This window comes from Camarhynchus parvulus, chromosome 3 (assembly GCF_901933205.1).
Source record: "Camarhynchus parvulus chromosome 3, STF_HiC, whole genome shotgun sequence".
NCBI classification, from domain to species: Eukaryota; Metazoa; Chordata; class Aves; order Passeriformes; family Thraupidae; genus Camarhynchus; species Camarhynchus parvulus.
The window spans coordinates 13,994,243-14,012,925 of NC_044573.1; the positions used below are offsets into that span (position 1 = coordinate 13,994,243).

Below are 18,683 nucleotides of genomic sequence, written 5' to 3' on the forward strand. Positions count from 1 at the left end.
TGAGAGGTTTGGGTGGGCCCAGATCTGCTCATGGCTAAGAAGTTTTCATAAAAAGCAGGACTAATAGGCTGTAGAGCAGGTAAAAGGATGTAAACAAGTGTGGAGTTACTGAAACCTTTTGCTGTTTGCCCTTTGAGGGCCAAGCTGGGAAATGCCTGCATTGCCAAGCCTTCCTCGTGACTGGCTGAGGACAGAGTGAGAAGATGGGGATGGAGACTTGCTTGCTCAGTGTTTTTTCTTCTTTATAGCTTGTAGAGTCATACTCCTTGTCAAGGACCTTCTGCTCTGTACTTCAGGTTTTCTCAGTCCCTTCAGAAGCACAAAGAGTATCACAGCCGTGGCACCACCTAGAAAAAGCTGGGTAGGAGTGTGCAGCCCTGGGGCCTGAGGATTCACTAACAATATCCTTCTTAAGTTAGAACCATTTCCAATTTCAGTTTTCAGGTGCTAGGTTTATTAGCCACAGACAATTCCTGCAGGAAGCTGGTTGATTAAATGGCAAAACAATTCTGTTCAAAGCCCAGTTATGTCTCAAGTTAGTTCTGATGGAAGAGATTTTCTGTGATTCCCTAAACAGCATGTAGATAATTAAGCAACAGCCCTTGTGGTTCTCAAGCCTCCAGCATTTGTGAATGGTCTATAAATGTGCCTATTGCTTTAGTCCAATTTCTGTTCATTACTTGATCTTTAGTAATACTGCAGCAAAACTAGATGGCTCAAATATTTATTTAATATATACCTTTAAAGTAGCAAGCCAAAATGTCACAGACTAGTGATGGGAAAATGTCTCCCAGGTTATTAAACTTGTATGTCTTGTTTGCTTTTGATTGTAGTCTGTACAGTTTGTGTTTGGTCTCTTGAACATTTCCTTGATGACTGTTTGATGTATCTGACACTGATTTTATCAGTGTCAGGCTATTTAATTTATTAGCCTGTGGAAAGCTGATAGGTGGAGATTGGTATCTTGCTTCCATTCTTATTTTTGAGTCTGTTTTTTTATTTTAATCAGTGTCTGGTGCACAAACTCCTGCTGGCAATGCAGAAGAATAAAGATGACACAGCTTGGGGCTTACAGCCCCCATGACTGGAGAGGATGTGGGTCTGCTCTTTTCTGTGCCAAGGCACTGGAGGCTGGCACATCTCTGCACAGCCTGTTCAGTGCTCACAGCCACATCAGGCCTGCAGGGAGACTGGGAAAATGGCTCATTCTGCCTTCAGATTTCCACCAGAATATCAGTAGTTTTATTTGCCTTTGTACCTGCTATTTGCTTGTGCTTTTTGAGATGATTTCTTTGTTGTTTTTATTTTTCTATTCCTGCTTCTAAAAGAAGAGCAAGCCTTTCTGTGTTTGTCTGATGTGCAGCATATTTTCAGGAGTGTGACACAGACTAGAAGCATGGTTTCAAAGCCATCTTATTGCAAGTAAATTCAGGAAACCATCTCTGCAAATGTTCCTCTGTTGTTCTTTGTGAAAGATCAATCCTGACTGGAAGTAAGGACCTTTGATCTGAAGAGGTACAGAGTGCACACATTCAGCTGTTTCACTCCCATCTAGAGGAAATCAGTCCATCTGTAAGCATTTCTTGCAGTATTCCCACACTCATGCTTCTAGCCTTAGACAAAAATAAAAGATCTTGAAATCTGGTAACTGCAAGGTACCCTCTTGTTCTTCTGCTGTGGAACTTGCAGTGATTCCACTCCTGAAGAGTTAGAGTTTAGATGGCAATGTTTTCCACAGAGCTAAAATATCTGTGGCTTCTTTTAAATTTGTTAAGAGCATCTGTGTATTCAGCACTCCTGAAAATCAATGCACCAGTCTGAGATGTGAACCTAATTGTAAGTTGGTACAAGGTTGAACAAATTCACACAAATGCACCTAGGAGACATACAAGTCTATAGGTGCATTGCCATCTTATTGCAGGGGTTCCATACTGCTGTTTCCTTATCACAAAAGTTCTATACCTTATTGGTGGTTCTCGTGGGCAGCTCCTCAGAGCTGAGTCTTTCTTCTTCATAAAGCAGCCACCTGACTCCAGTGCCCTTCTTACCCAGCCACCCCACTCTTTTATAGCCCTTCTCTTCTCATTGCTTACAGCTGTGGCCTGGTAAAGTCAGGCCTGCTCCTAATCTTTGATAATTGGCCCAGCTGCAACTCCCTAGAGGTGAGATTACTTTCTACACTATCTTTGTTTTCTTATATTCTATCCCCCTACATAGGTAGGTGGGGTAAAAAGATGAGAAGAAGCTGTATTTAACTGAGTTTCACCTTCCTCTGCCTTATTTGACTCAGTTTTCTACCTCTTTTCAATTTTGGAGCGTTTTCCCTTCCCCACAGCAGCTGTTTTACAATAGATCATATGTGGTATCCAGGCATCAACTCCACATCAGGATTCAGGTCTCCAAGTGCAGGACTTCCCATGAAGATGAGTAATGACAGTATTACAGGTCATAACTCTTCTGTTCTCAAAAGTATTTACAAGTAGTATAAGTTCACCTACAAGTCAAGGGGGATGCTTGAAAAATACCTTGCTTTGCAGGATTTTCTTGGTCCAGAAACTGAACTTCTGCCTGTGATTTCTCAAGTCACTGGTGTCCACAGGTGTGCAGAGCTGGTTGGAAGCAGGGCTGAAATGCCTGTGAATCTCTTCAGAGTAACCTCTGTGTGTGTTTGTGGGTGTTGAGATTAATGAGTTTGACTTTCAAGTGCTATAACAGCAAGGGAAGGCAGAGTGCACTGAACAAACCCTCACCCCATCTCCTTTTCCAAGTTCACACAATCTGTGAACAAAGCAAATATTTTGCTAAATTTTATATAAGATGGCAATCTTCTAGTCTGTTCTTATTATTAAAGAACACTGTCATGGCAGGCTCTTCCCCTTGTGTTTTAGCAGTGTGAATAGCATCATTTCCTGTTTTTCCAGGCAAACTGTCATAAACATCACTCTCCAAGGTAGAATTTTTGTAAACTGATGGTGGGACTTGAGCAGTTTATCTCCAGTGAGAGCTGTCTGCTTATTCTTGCCAAAGGCATTAGCTGGAGATTATTGGTCCTCTTGATTGCTGAAAATGTGTAACTGAATGAGAGACAAAGTATTTCATATATAAAGAAAGGATATTGCTTTGGGTTTTCTTCTCAATGATTGCAAACAGAGCCATACTTCCTCAATAATATTTGTAGTCTAGGGCTGTTTCCTGTCATTGCCAGTGGCCATTACTGAATATTTCACAATAAGTGGCAGTTTTCCTCGTTTTATGTCAGCCCCATCCTCAAAATGGTGTTTACAGCATTCAGTGTCCTGCCTGTTGGGCCCCATTCTTGCCTCTATGAAAGGGTTTGTTAAAGCCCAGAAAAATGGGATTTAATAACTCTCCCACAGGTTGGTAGGTTTGGGTTGTTTTTTTTTTTGGGGGGGGGGGTTTGGTTGGTTGGTTTGTTTGTTTTTTGTTTTGGTTTTTTGTTGTTGTTGTTGGTTTTTTTGCTTGTCTTGTCTATGATCACTAATTCTCATCCAGACAGATTTTCAAGTCCACTTTTAATTTCAGCTCATAACTTCATTAGTTCTGAATGACCACATCAGCGAAATGTCTAAAAGTTTGGTATCTTTCCTTTGTGAGCCTTTCCAGAAACAGGAAGGATTTCTCCCTTCTTGTCTTTTAACTTAAGAAACCATGGAAACTGTTGTCTTCAGACCCTCTTCCTCTCTAGGATTGGTATCCTTGGAAGACTCAGGGTCCCAAGGGTCTTTCTCAGTTCTTGGCTGAAGAGGGGGCATAGAAAATCCTTTTCTGAGTTCTGGAGTTTCATTGCTCTTAGTGAAATAGAGTTCCTTAGGAAATGCTTCTTGGGTCAGAAAGCTAACAGTTCAGAAAGAGCTAACTCTACAGAATCAGCTGGGGAAAAACAAAGAGACTAGACAAGACAGGAATTGACAATTTCTAGGCTGGAAAAAAAAATAAACAGAAATAACTATCATTTGCTACACCTCTGCAATGTAACTAAAGTGAGAAAGCTTCTTCAGTCACCATAGAACACAGATTTCCTCCATAAAATTTTTAAACAGTGAAAATCAGGTAGGCAGAATTCTCTTTTGCTTCAAGCACCAGACTTTTATTCTGAAATAGGATGAGCTTAAAGACAAATACAATCTGGGGCTAAATTAGAGCCTTTCATGTATTAAGAAACCAGTACTGCAAGTGACAGATCAAAAGAAGGAAAAATCCATCATTTTACTAAAAAATTCTCCTGCTTGCAGGAAGACAGAAGTCAAATGTGATTCAAATGGTGAGTCTTCCTTGTGGGCAGAGCAATGCTGTGGTTGTTGTGATAAAGGACTTGACATGGGTGGACAGCTCTGATTTTCACCAGCAGAGAAGGCAGAGGCTTGGCTTGGGGATGCTTGTGCTGGATCCTGTCTGTCAGAGCTGGAAAGGCCACTGAGATGTTTGGGTAAGGAGAGGCTGCTCCAGCACAGCAATGTCTGTGCGCCTGAGCTCGCTCTCTGCTGTTCTTACACTCACTTCCCTGAGCTCTCCTAATCTAATGCCTGGTTAGAAGCTGAGCAATTAGCTCAAGAAGCCTTATCAGAGTTTCCTCTGGGAAATTGGTGCCTTTAGTGTTACACAGACATGGTGAGTCAGGCTGAGCTCCCAAGACTTTGTATGTAACAGGAAAGCAGCAGATAATTGCAGTTTAATAAAGCCCCTTGATGCCCTCCTCGTCTGCTGGATAATAACTTCAATTGACAGTTCATGTTTTCAGCCATGTAAATTTTAAAAAATTATTATTTATGTTTCAAAGAAGGTTTACCCTAAATAATAGACTCTTTAACCTTAGATCTTAAGCAGTGTTTGAGACAAATAGGAGGCTTTAGGGTTTTTTTTACTGGCTCGGGAATCATGTAAATTAAACCACTCTAAGTATACCTATTTGAAGAGTTCTTAAATTTGCTATTTGTATGTTTAGAATGATTGTGAGCTCCAAGGGAAGGAGCTTCCTTGTGAAAATAAAATCTCAGGCATCCCAGTGTTATGTTGCTGCCCATCCCTTCAAAGACACCTGTGATCTTTGCAGTGACCGAGTCCCTGTGTGCTGTTGCCCTTAGAGCAGCTGTTCACAGACAGTTATATCCAAAGCCTGGATGTAAAGTTACATCCAGAGCCCATTGCTCTGAGGCCTGGCTGAGGATGTGTCATCCTCCTCAGGCTCTGGGGGCACAGCTGGAAGTGATGGTGTTTATGATCTACTTCTGCCCATACCTACTACCCTAGCCTGTGGGGCCTGGTTGCTTAGGAACAGATCTGTGAGGCGGCAGTGGTGTTTATCTCTTGGCCTTCAGCAGATAAGGAGTGTTAATTTGTAGTTCATATTGTAGCTGACTTTCCCTGTGGTTTATTAAATCCAGTGTGTTTAAGCAGTGAAAGCTTTCATTGAGCTGAGTTTCCCAGCTGTATTAAAAGCTCAGCGCAGCAGGCGTCGGATGTGAGCTCTTGGAGCAGGGCAGGGTTTAATACCACTGTGACATTTGGAAGAGTGTCTAGGGGAATGCACTGTGCCTGCATATTGCATTTCAAGAGCACTTTACTATTTGCTAGCCTTTTTATTTTTCTTGAATTTCAGATTCCTGAGGGGGTTAGACTGAAAGGGAAGAGTTTTTATGCTTCCCTAAAATAACTGCTTACGTCTTGTTCCACGCAAATTGAATCCCCCCCCAACTTTTCACACCACAAATGTGCAGCAGAAAGAAGAAAAAAAGCAGAGAGCCTGATTCAGTACTGGGCCATACCCCGTGCTATTCCTCTGTCACTGTCTCCCTTTTCTGCTCCAATCCCCAAATTCCTCCCATTTTCCTGCCTTTTGCCCACCTTCACTTTCTCCAGGTCTCCTGTCAGAGCAGCTGGCATTAGCAGAGCTCTTGGCCAGCACTCAGAGTCAGACACAGCCACATGTGCCACTCCTGTGGGCTGGAGGATGAAGAATATAGCTGGTTATGTCATGTGTAAAGCAGAGTCTCACAGATCCCATCTTGTGAGCTGCAGCCTACTGCAGATGACAACAGGAGAAAGCTGGTTTGTGTGGCACCAGGGAGACAACAAAGTAGCAAGGCTTATTTTATTCTTATTTTCACTTTCAGTTCACAATTTAAATACCCACAAGGAACAAATTTACTTTGCTTATAACAGTCTTTTTGAATGATAATGTCATCAAAAATTTCATTTTCCTTTTGCCCAAGAAGTCAACAGCTGTTTTCTGCAAGGCAGAGATATTGTAATCTCTACAATTATTCAATACTGTACACCAAAAGGCTTTAGGATCTGTCATTTACTCAATGTGATAAGTGTTTGTGCAGTATTTAGCAGATTGATACTTATTTTCTTGGTACTTGTCTTTTTGGTGCTATTCCAATTTAAATGTGGTAATAAAATTCCTATAGTGCAAATATATTTCAGCTCATGTAAAGGAATGGGATCAGCAGCTCAAACATGGGTTTTTAACTGTTGTAATCAGAGGAAATGTTCTTAATGCAAGCAAGAGCAATAGAATTTGGTCCTCAAATGTCTAGATTTGCAATTTCTGAGTACTCAGGTGTGTGATTACTGGCTGGCTAAAGTGCTTTGTGAGATTGGGGTAGAAAGAGCTCCTGCCAAATTCTCCTAAAATTTCTTCTTTCTTCCCTGAGCAGAGAGGAATTGCACTCCCATGGTGATACGTGCACTCCCACTGGAAAGGAGCCAGGTGGAAAGAAAAAAAGAACAAAATATGCTTTTCTATGCATCAGGTGTCTCAAGTGCTCCATGCATGTAGGGAGTTCAGCTGCAGCACAGGACCTGTTCTCACCCCCTGTGCAGATGTATGCATCCCTGAACCCCTGAACAGGCACAGGTTGGGGTCAGTTGGGAGCTCTGCTCTAGTCCAAGTAGGATCACCTCTTCTTGAGCTTTCCCATGCCATATGGACATGTCTGCTGGAGGGGCGAGAAGGGATTTTCTAAGAGCAGGGTGAGAGCTGGAGAAACTCTCAGGGACAGCATCTGTGTTTACTTTTCTGTTGTTACTGCACTTCATGGCAACCACAGACCTTTTCTTGTGGATGGTTGCAGTCACCCCAGGTAGATCCTGAAAGGCTGGTGGGATAAGAGAAATAAAGCAGTCTGTGAGAACTCCACTGTGCTTGAACAGAGTTATACAGAAACTCAAACAGCTACATTTTCTGTAAGTACAGCTAACAATATTGCTGCATTGTTGCCTCACTGAAAGTGGCCCAGGTTCAAAGCAGGATTTGGTTTTGTGCTTCAGGCAGTAGGGTTATGTGCTTGTACCAGATGGAGCTTTTAAATTTTCATCAGCAGGTTTATAAACACAAGAATATCTATCCTTTTATCTGCCCCCAGCTCTTTTACTAATTAGTTGCAAATGCTGAACTTCAATTAGCATGGAGTGGAAGAACAGATGAAATAATATACATTCTTACTCATGATTATCCATCATGTGAGAATGAAATAGACATTAATAATGACTGTTTCAGTTTTTTGGGCTTTTCTATTGGTGCTTTTTTCCCCTTTAATACTCGGTACTAAAAATGAGTGAAAATAGCTAAAAATAATGAGCCAGATTCTCTGGTGCAGGCAAAGAAGTGAGAGTTTTCAGCCTTGCTCATCTTTGCCTTGACCCCTGTAGGTGTTGGGTCAAGCCAACACAAGGGTGTGTGACAGCTGTGTTGTGAAGTTTGCCATGTAAGGACTTTACAAAGGCATTTATAAAACTACATTTTCCTGCTGCTGAGAGGTGGCCAGAGAGGTCTAGGCTTTGAAGCAGCACTGCTGTGTGTTATGAGAGAATCCCAGATTTTCTGAGGGGTGCAGGTGCATGGAGAGGCAAAAGGATTGATGAGTTGAATGCTGTCTTCACCTTTAGCAGCATGTTTGCTGGCCTACAACACGTGCTTGTGTGCTCTGTGTGTGCTCCAGCTGAGAGGCTCTTTCTGGACCCTGCAGGCATCCTGCTGCTGCTGTGCTTGTTCCCTGTGGTTTATAAATCATTCAGAAGATTTGCACCTTTCAACAGCAGCACCAGCTCTTTAGAGGGTATCAAGGAAGGATCTCTACCTTAACTGGTAACTTTTAACCAGGAAAAGGTTGGGGTGTATTTTCCAACGTCAGTCTTGACACACAGTTTGAGAATGTATTGAAAAATTGTCAGGAGAGCTGAGGAAAGGCAGCACTTTGTGAGGTATAGATTGGTTCTGAGAATTCTGCATCCAACTTCTCGTGTCATAGAATCCTAGAATGCTGAGGGGTTGGAGTGAACCTTGGAGACCACATAGTCCCAACCCCTGCCGTGGATAGGGACACCTCCCCCTAGATCAGGCTGCTCAAGGCCTTATCCAACCTGGCTTTGAACACTCCAGGGCTGGGATATCCAACCCTGTTGCTATCTTGCCTTAAGAAGGCTTTGCTGGAAAAGTAATCCACTAGAAGGATAGGGCCTGCTGTTGGGAAGTAGAGATGCATAAATCTGAACCAGTAACTGAAAGAAAACTGTTCTCACAATAATAATAATAATGATGAAATATGTTCTGACTAATCACACCCCAGAATATACCCCTGAGACACTTCCTGGTCACTTCTGTGGTGGGTTGTGCTTCAGCATAAGGATGTCAGCTTTATTGGCCATACTGACTGTGGAATAAAAAGCAGTAGAATCTCTGAAGTTGGAAAATACCTTTAAAATCATTGAGTCCATCCATAAACTTCACACTGCCAAGTCCACCACTGAACCATGTCCCCAAGTGCCACATCTACATGTTGTTTAAACACCTCCAGGGATGGTGACTCAGCCACTTCCCTGGGCAGCCTGTTCCAGTGCTTGGCAACCCTTTCTGTGAAGAAATCTTTCCTAATAGCCAAACTTAGATGGTAGGAGAAAGGCAAAGCAGCACTGCTAAAGTCTCCCCTGACAACATGAAACCAACAGAATTTTTCTTTTCCTGAGTCATGCAGGCTTGGTGTGTGTAGCTGGAGGCAGCTGCTGCTCTGTCACAAAATGTGGCTGTGAGCAGGAGGTAGCAAAAAGCCAGCACAGCCCAGGGGTCTGCAATTGCCACAGTCCACTGGCACTGGAGTCCAATTGCCACTTGATTGAATATCAGAGATGCAAGAGGCTTCAGTTCTAACTTAGCATGGGCTGAGGGGTTACTGAGGAAAAATGGACCCGTTCTCTGCCCTGCTATTCCGATGCCAGAGCTCACTGTTAAAAGAAGGCCACCAGGCTTTTCTTTATACTGCATTGGAAGTGACACTGCAAGGGGAGAGAAAGTTCTATTTAAAATTGCATAATCAGAGATGAAGTGCAATTGGGAAGAAAGATCAAAGATAGGAAGTAGGGACAGGAAGAAAGAGATGAGGTACAGTGTGTCTGCGCAGACAGCTTAATTTCACGTTAATCAACCCCTGCTTAGGAAAGGAAGGGTGGCTCTCTGTACCAGGAGAGAAAAACAGCCTTCTGCCGCCACACTGAGACTCCCTTTGAACATGGTCTCCTACCAGAATGAAGGACTGCACTCTGCTTCACATCTCACAGAATTAGAAAAGACCAAGCTATTTTCTGACTGCCTGCATCCTGCTTACGTAACTTGCAGATGACGGCTGTGCAACCTCTGGCTGAGCCCTGGAAAATTTCCTTGTCGGTGACTCAGGTGCTTGGCAAATGGTCTGGTGCAGTGGGCTTGGAGATGAGATTGCAGTCAGAGGCACTGTCTGGCTACCAGAGCCCAATTCAAGGTCTCTTTGTAGAATTTCTTCCTCCTAGAAGCTGGCTGATAGTCCTGGTCTTGTCACTGCCAAGTGTCCCTGTTGTGCTGTGTTAATTAGTGCAAAGTACGCTCCTTGATTGCTCTGAAGCAAGAGAAAACCACAGCCCTGTTATCCAGAGATGTGGGTCAGCAAGGAAGGAGGAGAAGAGCAAGGCAAGAACAAGTCCTTGGCCTTTGCATTCATTTTATCCATAAAAAATCCATCAGAGTGCGGGGAGAGCATTTAGTGCAGCGGGGTTGCAAAAGTGGGATTTCATGAGGAAGCACAGTCCCCCTTTGCAGTCCTCATTCTGAAACTCCATACAGCCACCAGAACAGTGTTGGTTTGGAGGCTATGAATCTGGCTGAAAGCTGGAGGTCAGGACTGCACATTGTGCTGGAGTAAAGTTGACAACTAGTAAAATAAAAGGATTAGACCCAGGGACGAAGGAAAAAACTGAAATAGGCGTAGAACTGTCTCAGCTGCAAACCAGACTTCCTTGTGGGTCAGCTGTCATCTCCAGGAGCAGCAGATCCCAATTTCCACCTCTTTGGAAGTGTAACTGAGAGGAGCCAGGAGATCTCTGCCACCAAGTAGGTCCAGTCGCTGCAGTGTCAAGGCTGGGACAACTGTGAGATCCCCAAATCAGCCTATCCTACACCAATCTGTGCAGGAAGGCCCTGTGGCAGCCCAGCTGTGTTCAGAGCAGCACTTGGTTTGCTCATGCAAAGAGCCTGTTTGCCAGACTGCAGTGGGGGGGGGACAGAAAGAGACTTTGCCACAGGGATGACCTGGTGACTAATGAGTTTCATTGATCCTCTGCTTGCAGGAGAGAGCAATCCATCATCTGCAGCTCCTGCAGCCCGTTCTGCTGAAGGCTCTGAGGAAGCAAACGTGAGCTGTTACCTAAAAGCAGGGCTGTGTGAGCCCTCTGAACCTAATGATGTGCTCTCCTGGATGCATGAACGTGAAGATGCAGAAGATCCCAGCATCAGGGGCTCTCTGGATGGCTTCTACAAAATGTATTGCAGAAAGCAGCCAGAGAGAGAGGATCCGACCTACGAGGCTGCCTCACGGTGTCTGTCGCAGAAGATTTTAGAGCTGGAGCAAAAAGATGGGACAAAATATGTGTCACGATGCCTGCAAATGGCACAGCTGGTCTTGAACAGAGATGGATGTAAGGTCTTTCCAAACCACCCCCCTTCTGCTTGCTTCTCAAAGCCAGCTGAAGGAGAAGTCTTATTGGAAAACAGGAGGAGGATACCTGGACTCTCAGATGATGTCTTGCAGTTCGTCTTGAAACAAACACAGGCAGAACGTAGCCCTGATGTGTCACATGAGAAGTGAGCAAGACACTGCTTTGTGTCATGGAAGCTTTGCTTTCACTCCGGGAAGAGGTGACTTTCTTAGACAGACGTCATTCTCCAAGCACCACCTTCAGCACCCGATGCTTCATGGAGGGGTTCACCCACGCCAGACCTTGCACCTTGCTCTCTGAGGGCAGCACTGCATTAGGAGCATCTGTGTAACTGCTTGGGATGTGTTGACTGATGCAGTGTTTGTTGCTGGGACATCAAACATGATAATTTATACCTACCAGGCTTTAAAATTGGCCTGCATCCTTACCCCAGGGTAACAGTGGTCCAGCCCAAATTCAGCCCCTGGATGGGCATTGCTGTCCAATGCTGTTGGCTAGAACAGAATGTTTGAATGACCTTGGCATGGTGTGCTCCAGCCCTGCAGAGGGAAAGTTAAGATTTTGTTCTGAGTATTTGTCTCCACAGGGTGCCTGTTAGCTCTGTGTTTTTACCTACAGACATATAACCCCACAGTTCATTACTGCAATGCCAAGTGAGTTTTTCTGACAGAAAAAGTGTGTGTGTGCATGAGAAAGAGAAAATACAGCTCTGAGTATGCTCTCTGACAGTGCTTCTGTCCTATTTACCTCCTCACCATTACCTCCCCCAACAACCTTCAGTTCCTTTCTGACTTTCATGGTGGTGCTAATGAGATCCCTGGGGGAAAGTTCCCTTTAAAATGAAATGGATCTCTCTGAGCCCAAAGAGGCTGATGTCAGTCAGCAACAGAGCAATGAGCCCACACAGACACTTAAGGTTTCTCTCTCAGAAGCCTCCCAGCTCGGTGGCTTCCTTGTTGCTTTACTGCCTCTGCCAGGCAGTTAAATGTCTTTGTGCATGTTTTCCACCCACTGGCCTGTGGACTGAAAGAGCAGTTTGCTGTAGTGATGATGTTTGCTGACTGGGGAGGCCATTCTGCAGCGTGGGTGTGAGCAAGGAAGCGCAAAGTGCCAGAGGAAGGGCTGTGTTTAAGATGACAGCAGATGGGCAAAGGAGAAGGAAAGAAAGGGTGGTTGGGGTCTCAAAGGTCACCATCAGTGTGGTTGCTCCTGTACAGCCACAGGGCTCACACCAGTTTCGGTATTTGATGTCCTGTGTTTGCCAGCCCAGCTGCAAACCTCTCATCCACTCCCTGTCCACACCGGCCAGATCTCAGAGTGGGTGTTTGTGTTCCTGCATGTCACATTCCCTGCTGCAGTCCCACATGGGGCTGCTATTCCTGCCTTGCTGCCCCTGGCAGATTGGCACAGCTGCTGTGCTCTGCAGGTGTTCCCAGCAAAGGCAATGGAAATATGGCTGCTGCCTTCAGTCAGAGCAGGAGGGGGCCCAGCTGGCTGCAAGTTATGGCCAAAGTCTTAGGACTTGGTTTAATTTCTCTTTGCAAATAGATTTATATTGGAAGTGCCTGGGTTTAGTTTCCTGTCCCTGAGTTATCATGGAACCAATACATTTAGCTTTGTGGTGGTCCTGCTCTGTGTGTGGCTTGTTTGCTTTTATGGCAAAGGTGTTGTACATGTGCTGGAGGGCACACAGAATATTGGAGCAGGCCTTCAGCTCCCCCAGCATTACTCAAGTTAATGGTGCCAAGGGGAAAAAAAGAGGTGAGGGTGCAGCATCATTTCTGTAGTAGCAAACAAACCCACAGGTGCTTGTGTATCAAGATCCAGATGAAAGCATCCTGCTGGCAAAAACTATAGAGAATGGCAATATCAGCTAGTTTAGCCACAGATACAGCTGGAAAAAGCAAGCATGCTCCTGAGTGTGCTGTCAGTAATTACAGTAACATCACTGGCCCCTCTGCCAGCTCACACTGCTTAACCCCCACGGATCTGCCACAGCCACAAGGGCACTGGTTTGACAGATGTAGGGAGATACTGCTGAGGATGTACAGGGAACAAGGAAGGTCTTCATCACATGTTGTTGTTTTTCATCTTTTCCAGTGTTTATGCTGTTCCACACAGTTAAATTAGCTGCTGTGTAAAACCTCTTAACTGCCATTTTAAGGGAAGTAAACTCCCATGAAGAGAGGGATGGAGAAATCAGAGGTCTACATCTAAATCCCTTTAGTTGCTGTGTTTGGTTTGTTGATTAATTGGTCAGTGCTTTAGGTTAGCTTGAAAACCATCTGGTCTCCTATTTAAACTTAAAAAAAATATATTTTAATTAAAAAAAAAAGCCAAAGACACTCAATTTCCACAAAGAAAGCTTGCAGAAAAATAGGAAATTCCCACTCTTCATGAGAGACCTGCTGCTACTGATGTTTGAGACATCCCTACTGGGTTTTGATGGAAGAGAAAAGAAGCTCAGAATGACAAAACAGAAAAGGTGGCTGCTGGAAGAGCATGAAGAGAGATACTGGCAGAGGAGAGCATGAAACTGTTCAGTTTTAAGGACCAACGTAGGCAGAACAGACTGGATGCAGCTGAAAAATTTGGATTATGACTCATATCTACAAATCTTGTCTGGCATCTTGCAGAGGACATGGTAATCTCTGTGCTGCTGAAACATGCAGTCTTTTGAGAAGTTTGCACCCCTCAGAATCAGGAATGCTGCAGCTCTGTGCACTGCTCACTTCCAGTGGGCCGTGGGTATGACTGTCCATGGCTTCCTCAAGGTAAAAAGACAGTCTTTTTGCATGGCAAGTACCAGGAGTGATATGAAGCCCTCACAGAAATGTCCCATGTTCTGCCCATTTCCCCCCAGCCTGTGCACTAATCTGAGAAGCTGACTTTATTCCTGAGAGGTGAAGTGCCTTCCTCTCTCCCTGGCTTGCACTTGAGTTAGTTTTGACGCTTGTGTGGTTTCAGCTCACCCTATCTCCCCAGCACTGGTGGTTCTCACCTCTGCTGGCAAAGCCAGCTGCTGGCACCTCTGTTCACCCCCCTGTATGTGGAGGCTGCTTTAGCAAAGGCATCTGGGGGCTTACACTGCAGAACAAATCCAAGGGGGTTTTTCCTTCTGTTTGTTCAAGGCTCACAGCCAAGGAGCAGCTCTCTGAGCCTGACTTAGAGCATCACCTGAAAACCTACACCACCTTTCAGGGCTCTGGGTATACCAGATCCCACAAGATCCTCAGGCAAAGTGTGTAAGTGAAGCAAAAGATGGGGAATCAGTCCCATAAGGTAGGACAAGCAAGGCCAAAACTGATCCCCCATTGCCAAGTAGGAGGAACGCAAGACATGGTGAGGATTTGCCCAGGGGTTTCCCTGCTGCCCAGCTCAGATCCACATCCCACCCAGGGTCTGTTAGAGGTGTGTGTGCTTTGGGGTGGGTGTTTGGCCCCTGAGCTGGGCCAGCATTCCCAGAGGGGTGTGTCAGAGGGGTGAGGGAGCTGTTGCAGGCACTGAGCCCTGCCCATGCACTGCAGCCACTGGAGTGGCCCCGGGCTCAGCCAGGACCAGCTCTGGCAGGCTGAGAGTGCTGCCTCTACTCCCTTCCATAAATGCCTGATCCAAGCTCTTGTGTCATCCTTGCTGAGTGCTGCTGCTGTTCAGTCATTCCCTGGCTGGGAGCTGCTCCAGGACGTTTGGTATCAATGGCCTCTCTGCTGCTTACTCCGACTGCATTTTTATTTTCCCTCCCACTCGGCTGCTGGTGGGAGGTGCTGATTCATGCCAGCGACCTACCCAGTCCTGGAGCCCAAAGCAGCCAGGGAGAGCTGAGCTCCTGCCTCAGGTGCTGCAGCAAGCCCTGAGCTGGCCTCGGTGAAGTGAATGGAGCCAAAGCTGTTTACACCACGGGGGATTTTCTCCCAGGAGTTTAAGGTGCTTTGGTATGCCTGGATGTATCAGGACACTTGTTGTTAAGACTGCTATAAGACAGGCAGTGTGCATCCTATGTAAATGTGGCTATTCCATTACTGAGCATTGGTGATTTTGTGTGGGGCATATGTTTTCCCACAACACAGAAGTTCATGTTAAAAATACCCTGTTCTGTAGGCTTTCCCTAATGACTGTTTTCCCCCACACATCGATTAGGCAACAGCATATGCCAGCATTTCTTCCTTAAAAGTAAAATCTGGCACATAGCACACAGAGCATGAAATAATAAGATGTGATTAAAGCAATAGCTGGAGCTAACCAAAGCCAGAAAACTTGTGGCTGAAAGGTCAAACCTTTTTTAAAATTGCCTTTGCCTGTTTGTTTGCAGATGCTGGGACTTGGGAGGGAAAGTCTTGTAATGAAAGAACAACTGTCATAGAAAATTTCACCCTCAGTACAAGCCAAACAAACTTTCACTTGCATTGGAAGGTAGGTTCTTGTAATGGGAAATGTCAGTCAGCCTTGGGGCAGGTATCACTTTCCAGTGTTACCTGCACTGCTGTGAGAGATGAGCCAGGAATGGTGTTAAATGGGTGCTAAAATCAGCACCTCCAGGCCGGAGAAGCAGAGTGATTCTGTAATTAAGGATAGTGGGGTGAGGATGCTGTGCCCTTCAACACATTTTCAGTGTGACTTCCACCAATTGGTTTTTTCTAAGTTGCCAGCAGCTTGTTTTGGGTATCAGAGAGATTCAAAGGAAGAGTGAAAGTGCATTTACACCCACATCTCTAACAGCCATTCCCCTCAAAACCCTGCAGTTAGAGGTTCAAACAAGAATAGAGATTTTGCATCTGTGGTCCAGGCCCCCCTGTTTAAGAAGCAGCTCAGCACGTGCTCTGTGAGGCCAGCTTGGTTTTGGTCCTTGTTTTTGCATCTTCCCTGGGTCTGACTGGTCCCTGGGACAAGCTGAGCACCACATGATAAATATGTGAGTGCAGGCAAGTTCCATGGCTGGGTTCTGTCTCTGGGAGTGTTAATGCTGCTTGTCTGATGTTCAAGAATAGCCTGGTTGTATGTGAATTAGTAAGAAAAAAAGTTCTTCTGCCATGAGGAGACAGACTGCTGTTTTGAGGGCTGGGGGAGTCTTTCCAAAGGCAGCAGTGAATTAGGCTGAAAATGCAGTGGTGTGCTGGACAAGCATCAGACTGATTCCTGTGCCCCTTCCTCCTGTTCCCATTCCCATGGGGTGCTTCTGCAGCTGAGTTTTCCCAAAAAAAATCAGGCTCAGTGTGCTTCAGTGTGCCTTAGTGCTGGCAAAGCCACCCACTGTGGCTTGCTCTTTCTTATATCCAGGGTAGCAGAGTCTCTTTCAAGGTCTCTTTTCCTGTTTGGATCATCTTCCCACCGTCAGGGTTACAAGACAAATTTACACAGATGGAGCATCTTCCTGCTATTTTCATTTCCCAAGGCTGCCTTTAAGCTTAAGCCTTTTAAGGTGTTTTGATAAGCACACAGGATTTCACACAAAGGGCCTAAAATCAGGGTATGCAAAAGGAAAAGGATGTTCTGAGGGGAAAATATGCTAGCAAAATATCCTCCTGCATTTTGTAGGTTGTGCTCTCTCTTTCCTAGGCTGTTTTTGCTCTTGGGTTTTGTTCTTCGTGCCAGTGGCAATTCAAAAAAAGGTGATGGAAAATTTCTTGGGCAATTCCTTTTGCTGTGTGAATACTGCTGTCATAAAATAGATCTCTCAACACTGTGTTTTCAGTCTGCAATTATGTACAAGGGCATAATTGGATTATGTTTTTTTAGTACCTACATTGTTCAGTAATAAAAACTTTACCCTGAAATCATTACAGTCTGTTGCAGAAATCTATGTTTTTATGCTACAAAATGGAAATTTGCCTCTGAAATTTCCATGACACTATCAAGCACAGAACAGTATTGTTCTTACCAAACAGAACCCTTGCTGAGAGTCAAAGTGCTATAAATATTTAAAGAAATTAATTACTAAATAAGCCAGAGTAGTGCCCCAGTCTTTAAATATTAAATGGAACATGCGCAGTTGACAAAAAGCAGGCAGAAACACTGAATGGGGCAATTTAATGGCCTAAATGTAATTATTTGCAGTGCAAAAGCAACTAATAAAGTAATTTTTGCTTAATGACAAGCAGTACTCAAAATACAAGGGCTTAAGTGTCTACATTTCGCTTGCTGAAAGAATTTTCTATCCTGTTTTTTGTTCTCCTACAGAGGCCCCAAAGTTCACCAAGCAGGTTAATTAACCAGTGTGAGTGAAAAAAGGGCAGGGGGCGTTGGCAGGGGTTGTTTCATGAAGGGTTTTCTTTGGGGCAGCACCTGGGTGTGCAGCTCAGCTGTGCCCAGCCTGCAGGGAGAGATGCTCCAGCAACCTCCAGCTGCTCTCTGGGCATAACTGCCTGAGAACTCCAGTCCTGCAGTGATGCTAATCCTCCAAAAGGCAGCCCAGAGACGTGGTGGCAGCTTTTGGGCACTGTTCATTGTCCAGGACTCCTTGTCTGGTCGGGGGGGGGTTGGGTGCTCTTACTTCCCCCTGGTAGAGGAGGAGGCACCCAGGGCTGTGGAGATTGCTTGTGTTGTCAGCAAGGCAATTTGGTGACAGCTGAGGCTGGGAGAATGTTTAGTCATAGCCAAATTTATAAAGCCATGAGTAATCGTGTCAGGGCTGCTTGTGCCCCTGCTCAGATCCAGAAGCTGCATCTTAGCTTGATGGCAAATTCCTCCAGAGTGGTCAGTTTGGACTTGGAGTCCAGTAGATCATTTTCAGACATGGAATCGGGTGAGAAGTGGCAGCTCAGAAAAAATTAAGTCTTGTGACTAAAAATGCCAGTGGTGCCCACATTACTAGGCAAATTCCAACTTTCTCTTCTAGGAGGAGATGTGCCTGTTGGTTCCCATCAGTGTCATCTTTCCCATGGAGACATTTACCAGTGGAATTGCAGGAGCTAACTTGCATTTCCTGCCTGGAGCAAGCAGTGCCAGCAAGTTGCTACTAGGGAAGGACCTAGGAAGTGGCACTTCATGCTGACTGCAGTCTGGAAAAATTGCCCCTAGGCTCCAAAGTATTTTCCCTTTCCCTTTCCCTTTCCCTTTCCCTTTCCCTTTCCCTTTCCCTTTCCCTTTCCCTTTCCCCTTCCCCTTCCCTTTCCATCCATCCATCCATCCATCCATCTATCTATCTATCTATCTATCTATCTATCTATCTATCTATCTATCTATCTATCTATCTATCTATCTATCCATCCATCCATCCATCCATCCATCCATCCATCCATCCATCCATCCATCCATCCATCCATCTGTCTATCTATAATTTTAAACTTATTTTTGTATTGCAGCATAATCTAGTTTTCTGCCATCTGAGCTAACAAACTGAGAGAAGGATGACTGGGGAGGAAGAGAGGTATGTGTGAGCAGTATATGGGAAAATGTTCTGTGGAAAACCTGGGATGTTGGATAAGTAGTTGTGTTTATACTTGGTTTTCCTTCTCTCACCTCTGTTTTGGGTTTGGCTTTGTTTTGGGTTTGGTGGTTTCTTTTCTTTCATTCTGCAGCCTGTGAGTGTATCCAGAAGCCCTGAGGGTTAATATCAGGTAGCACAGGGCTTTTTCCAGAAGACCACAGCAGGGTCTGTGCATTTATTTTTCATACCACTTAATAGTTATGACATGCCTTATAGGCTTATTTTAAACCTCTTTTCAGTTGGGCCATACAATATTTGACCTCATTTCTGTGGA

General features: G+C 44.9%; 1 protein-coding gene across 3 annotated transcripts in view; it reads left to right on the top strand.

The window, feature by feature from the left end:
* SHLD1 (shieldin complex subunit 1) overlaps positions 1-13,170 on the top strand; it is a 36,376-nt gene extending 23,206 nt beyond the window's left edge. For all 3 annotated transcript variants that reach the window (XM_030946115.1, XM_030946116.1, XM_030946117.1), the window contains exon 4: positions 10,618-13,170. In XM_030946115.1, the coding sequence (XP_030801975.1) occupies positions 10,618-11,135 (518 nt within the window). In that variant the 3' untranslated portion in view covers positions 11,136-13,170. The remainder of the gene's footprint in view (positions 1-10,617) is intronic.
* Positions 13,171-18,683: the final 5,513 nt, after the last annotated feature.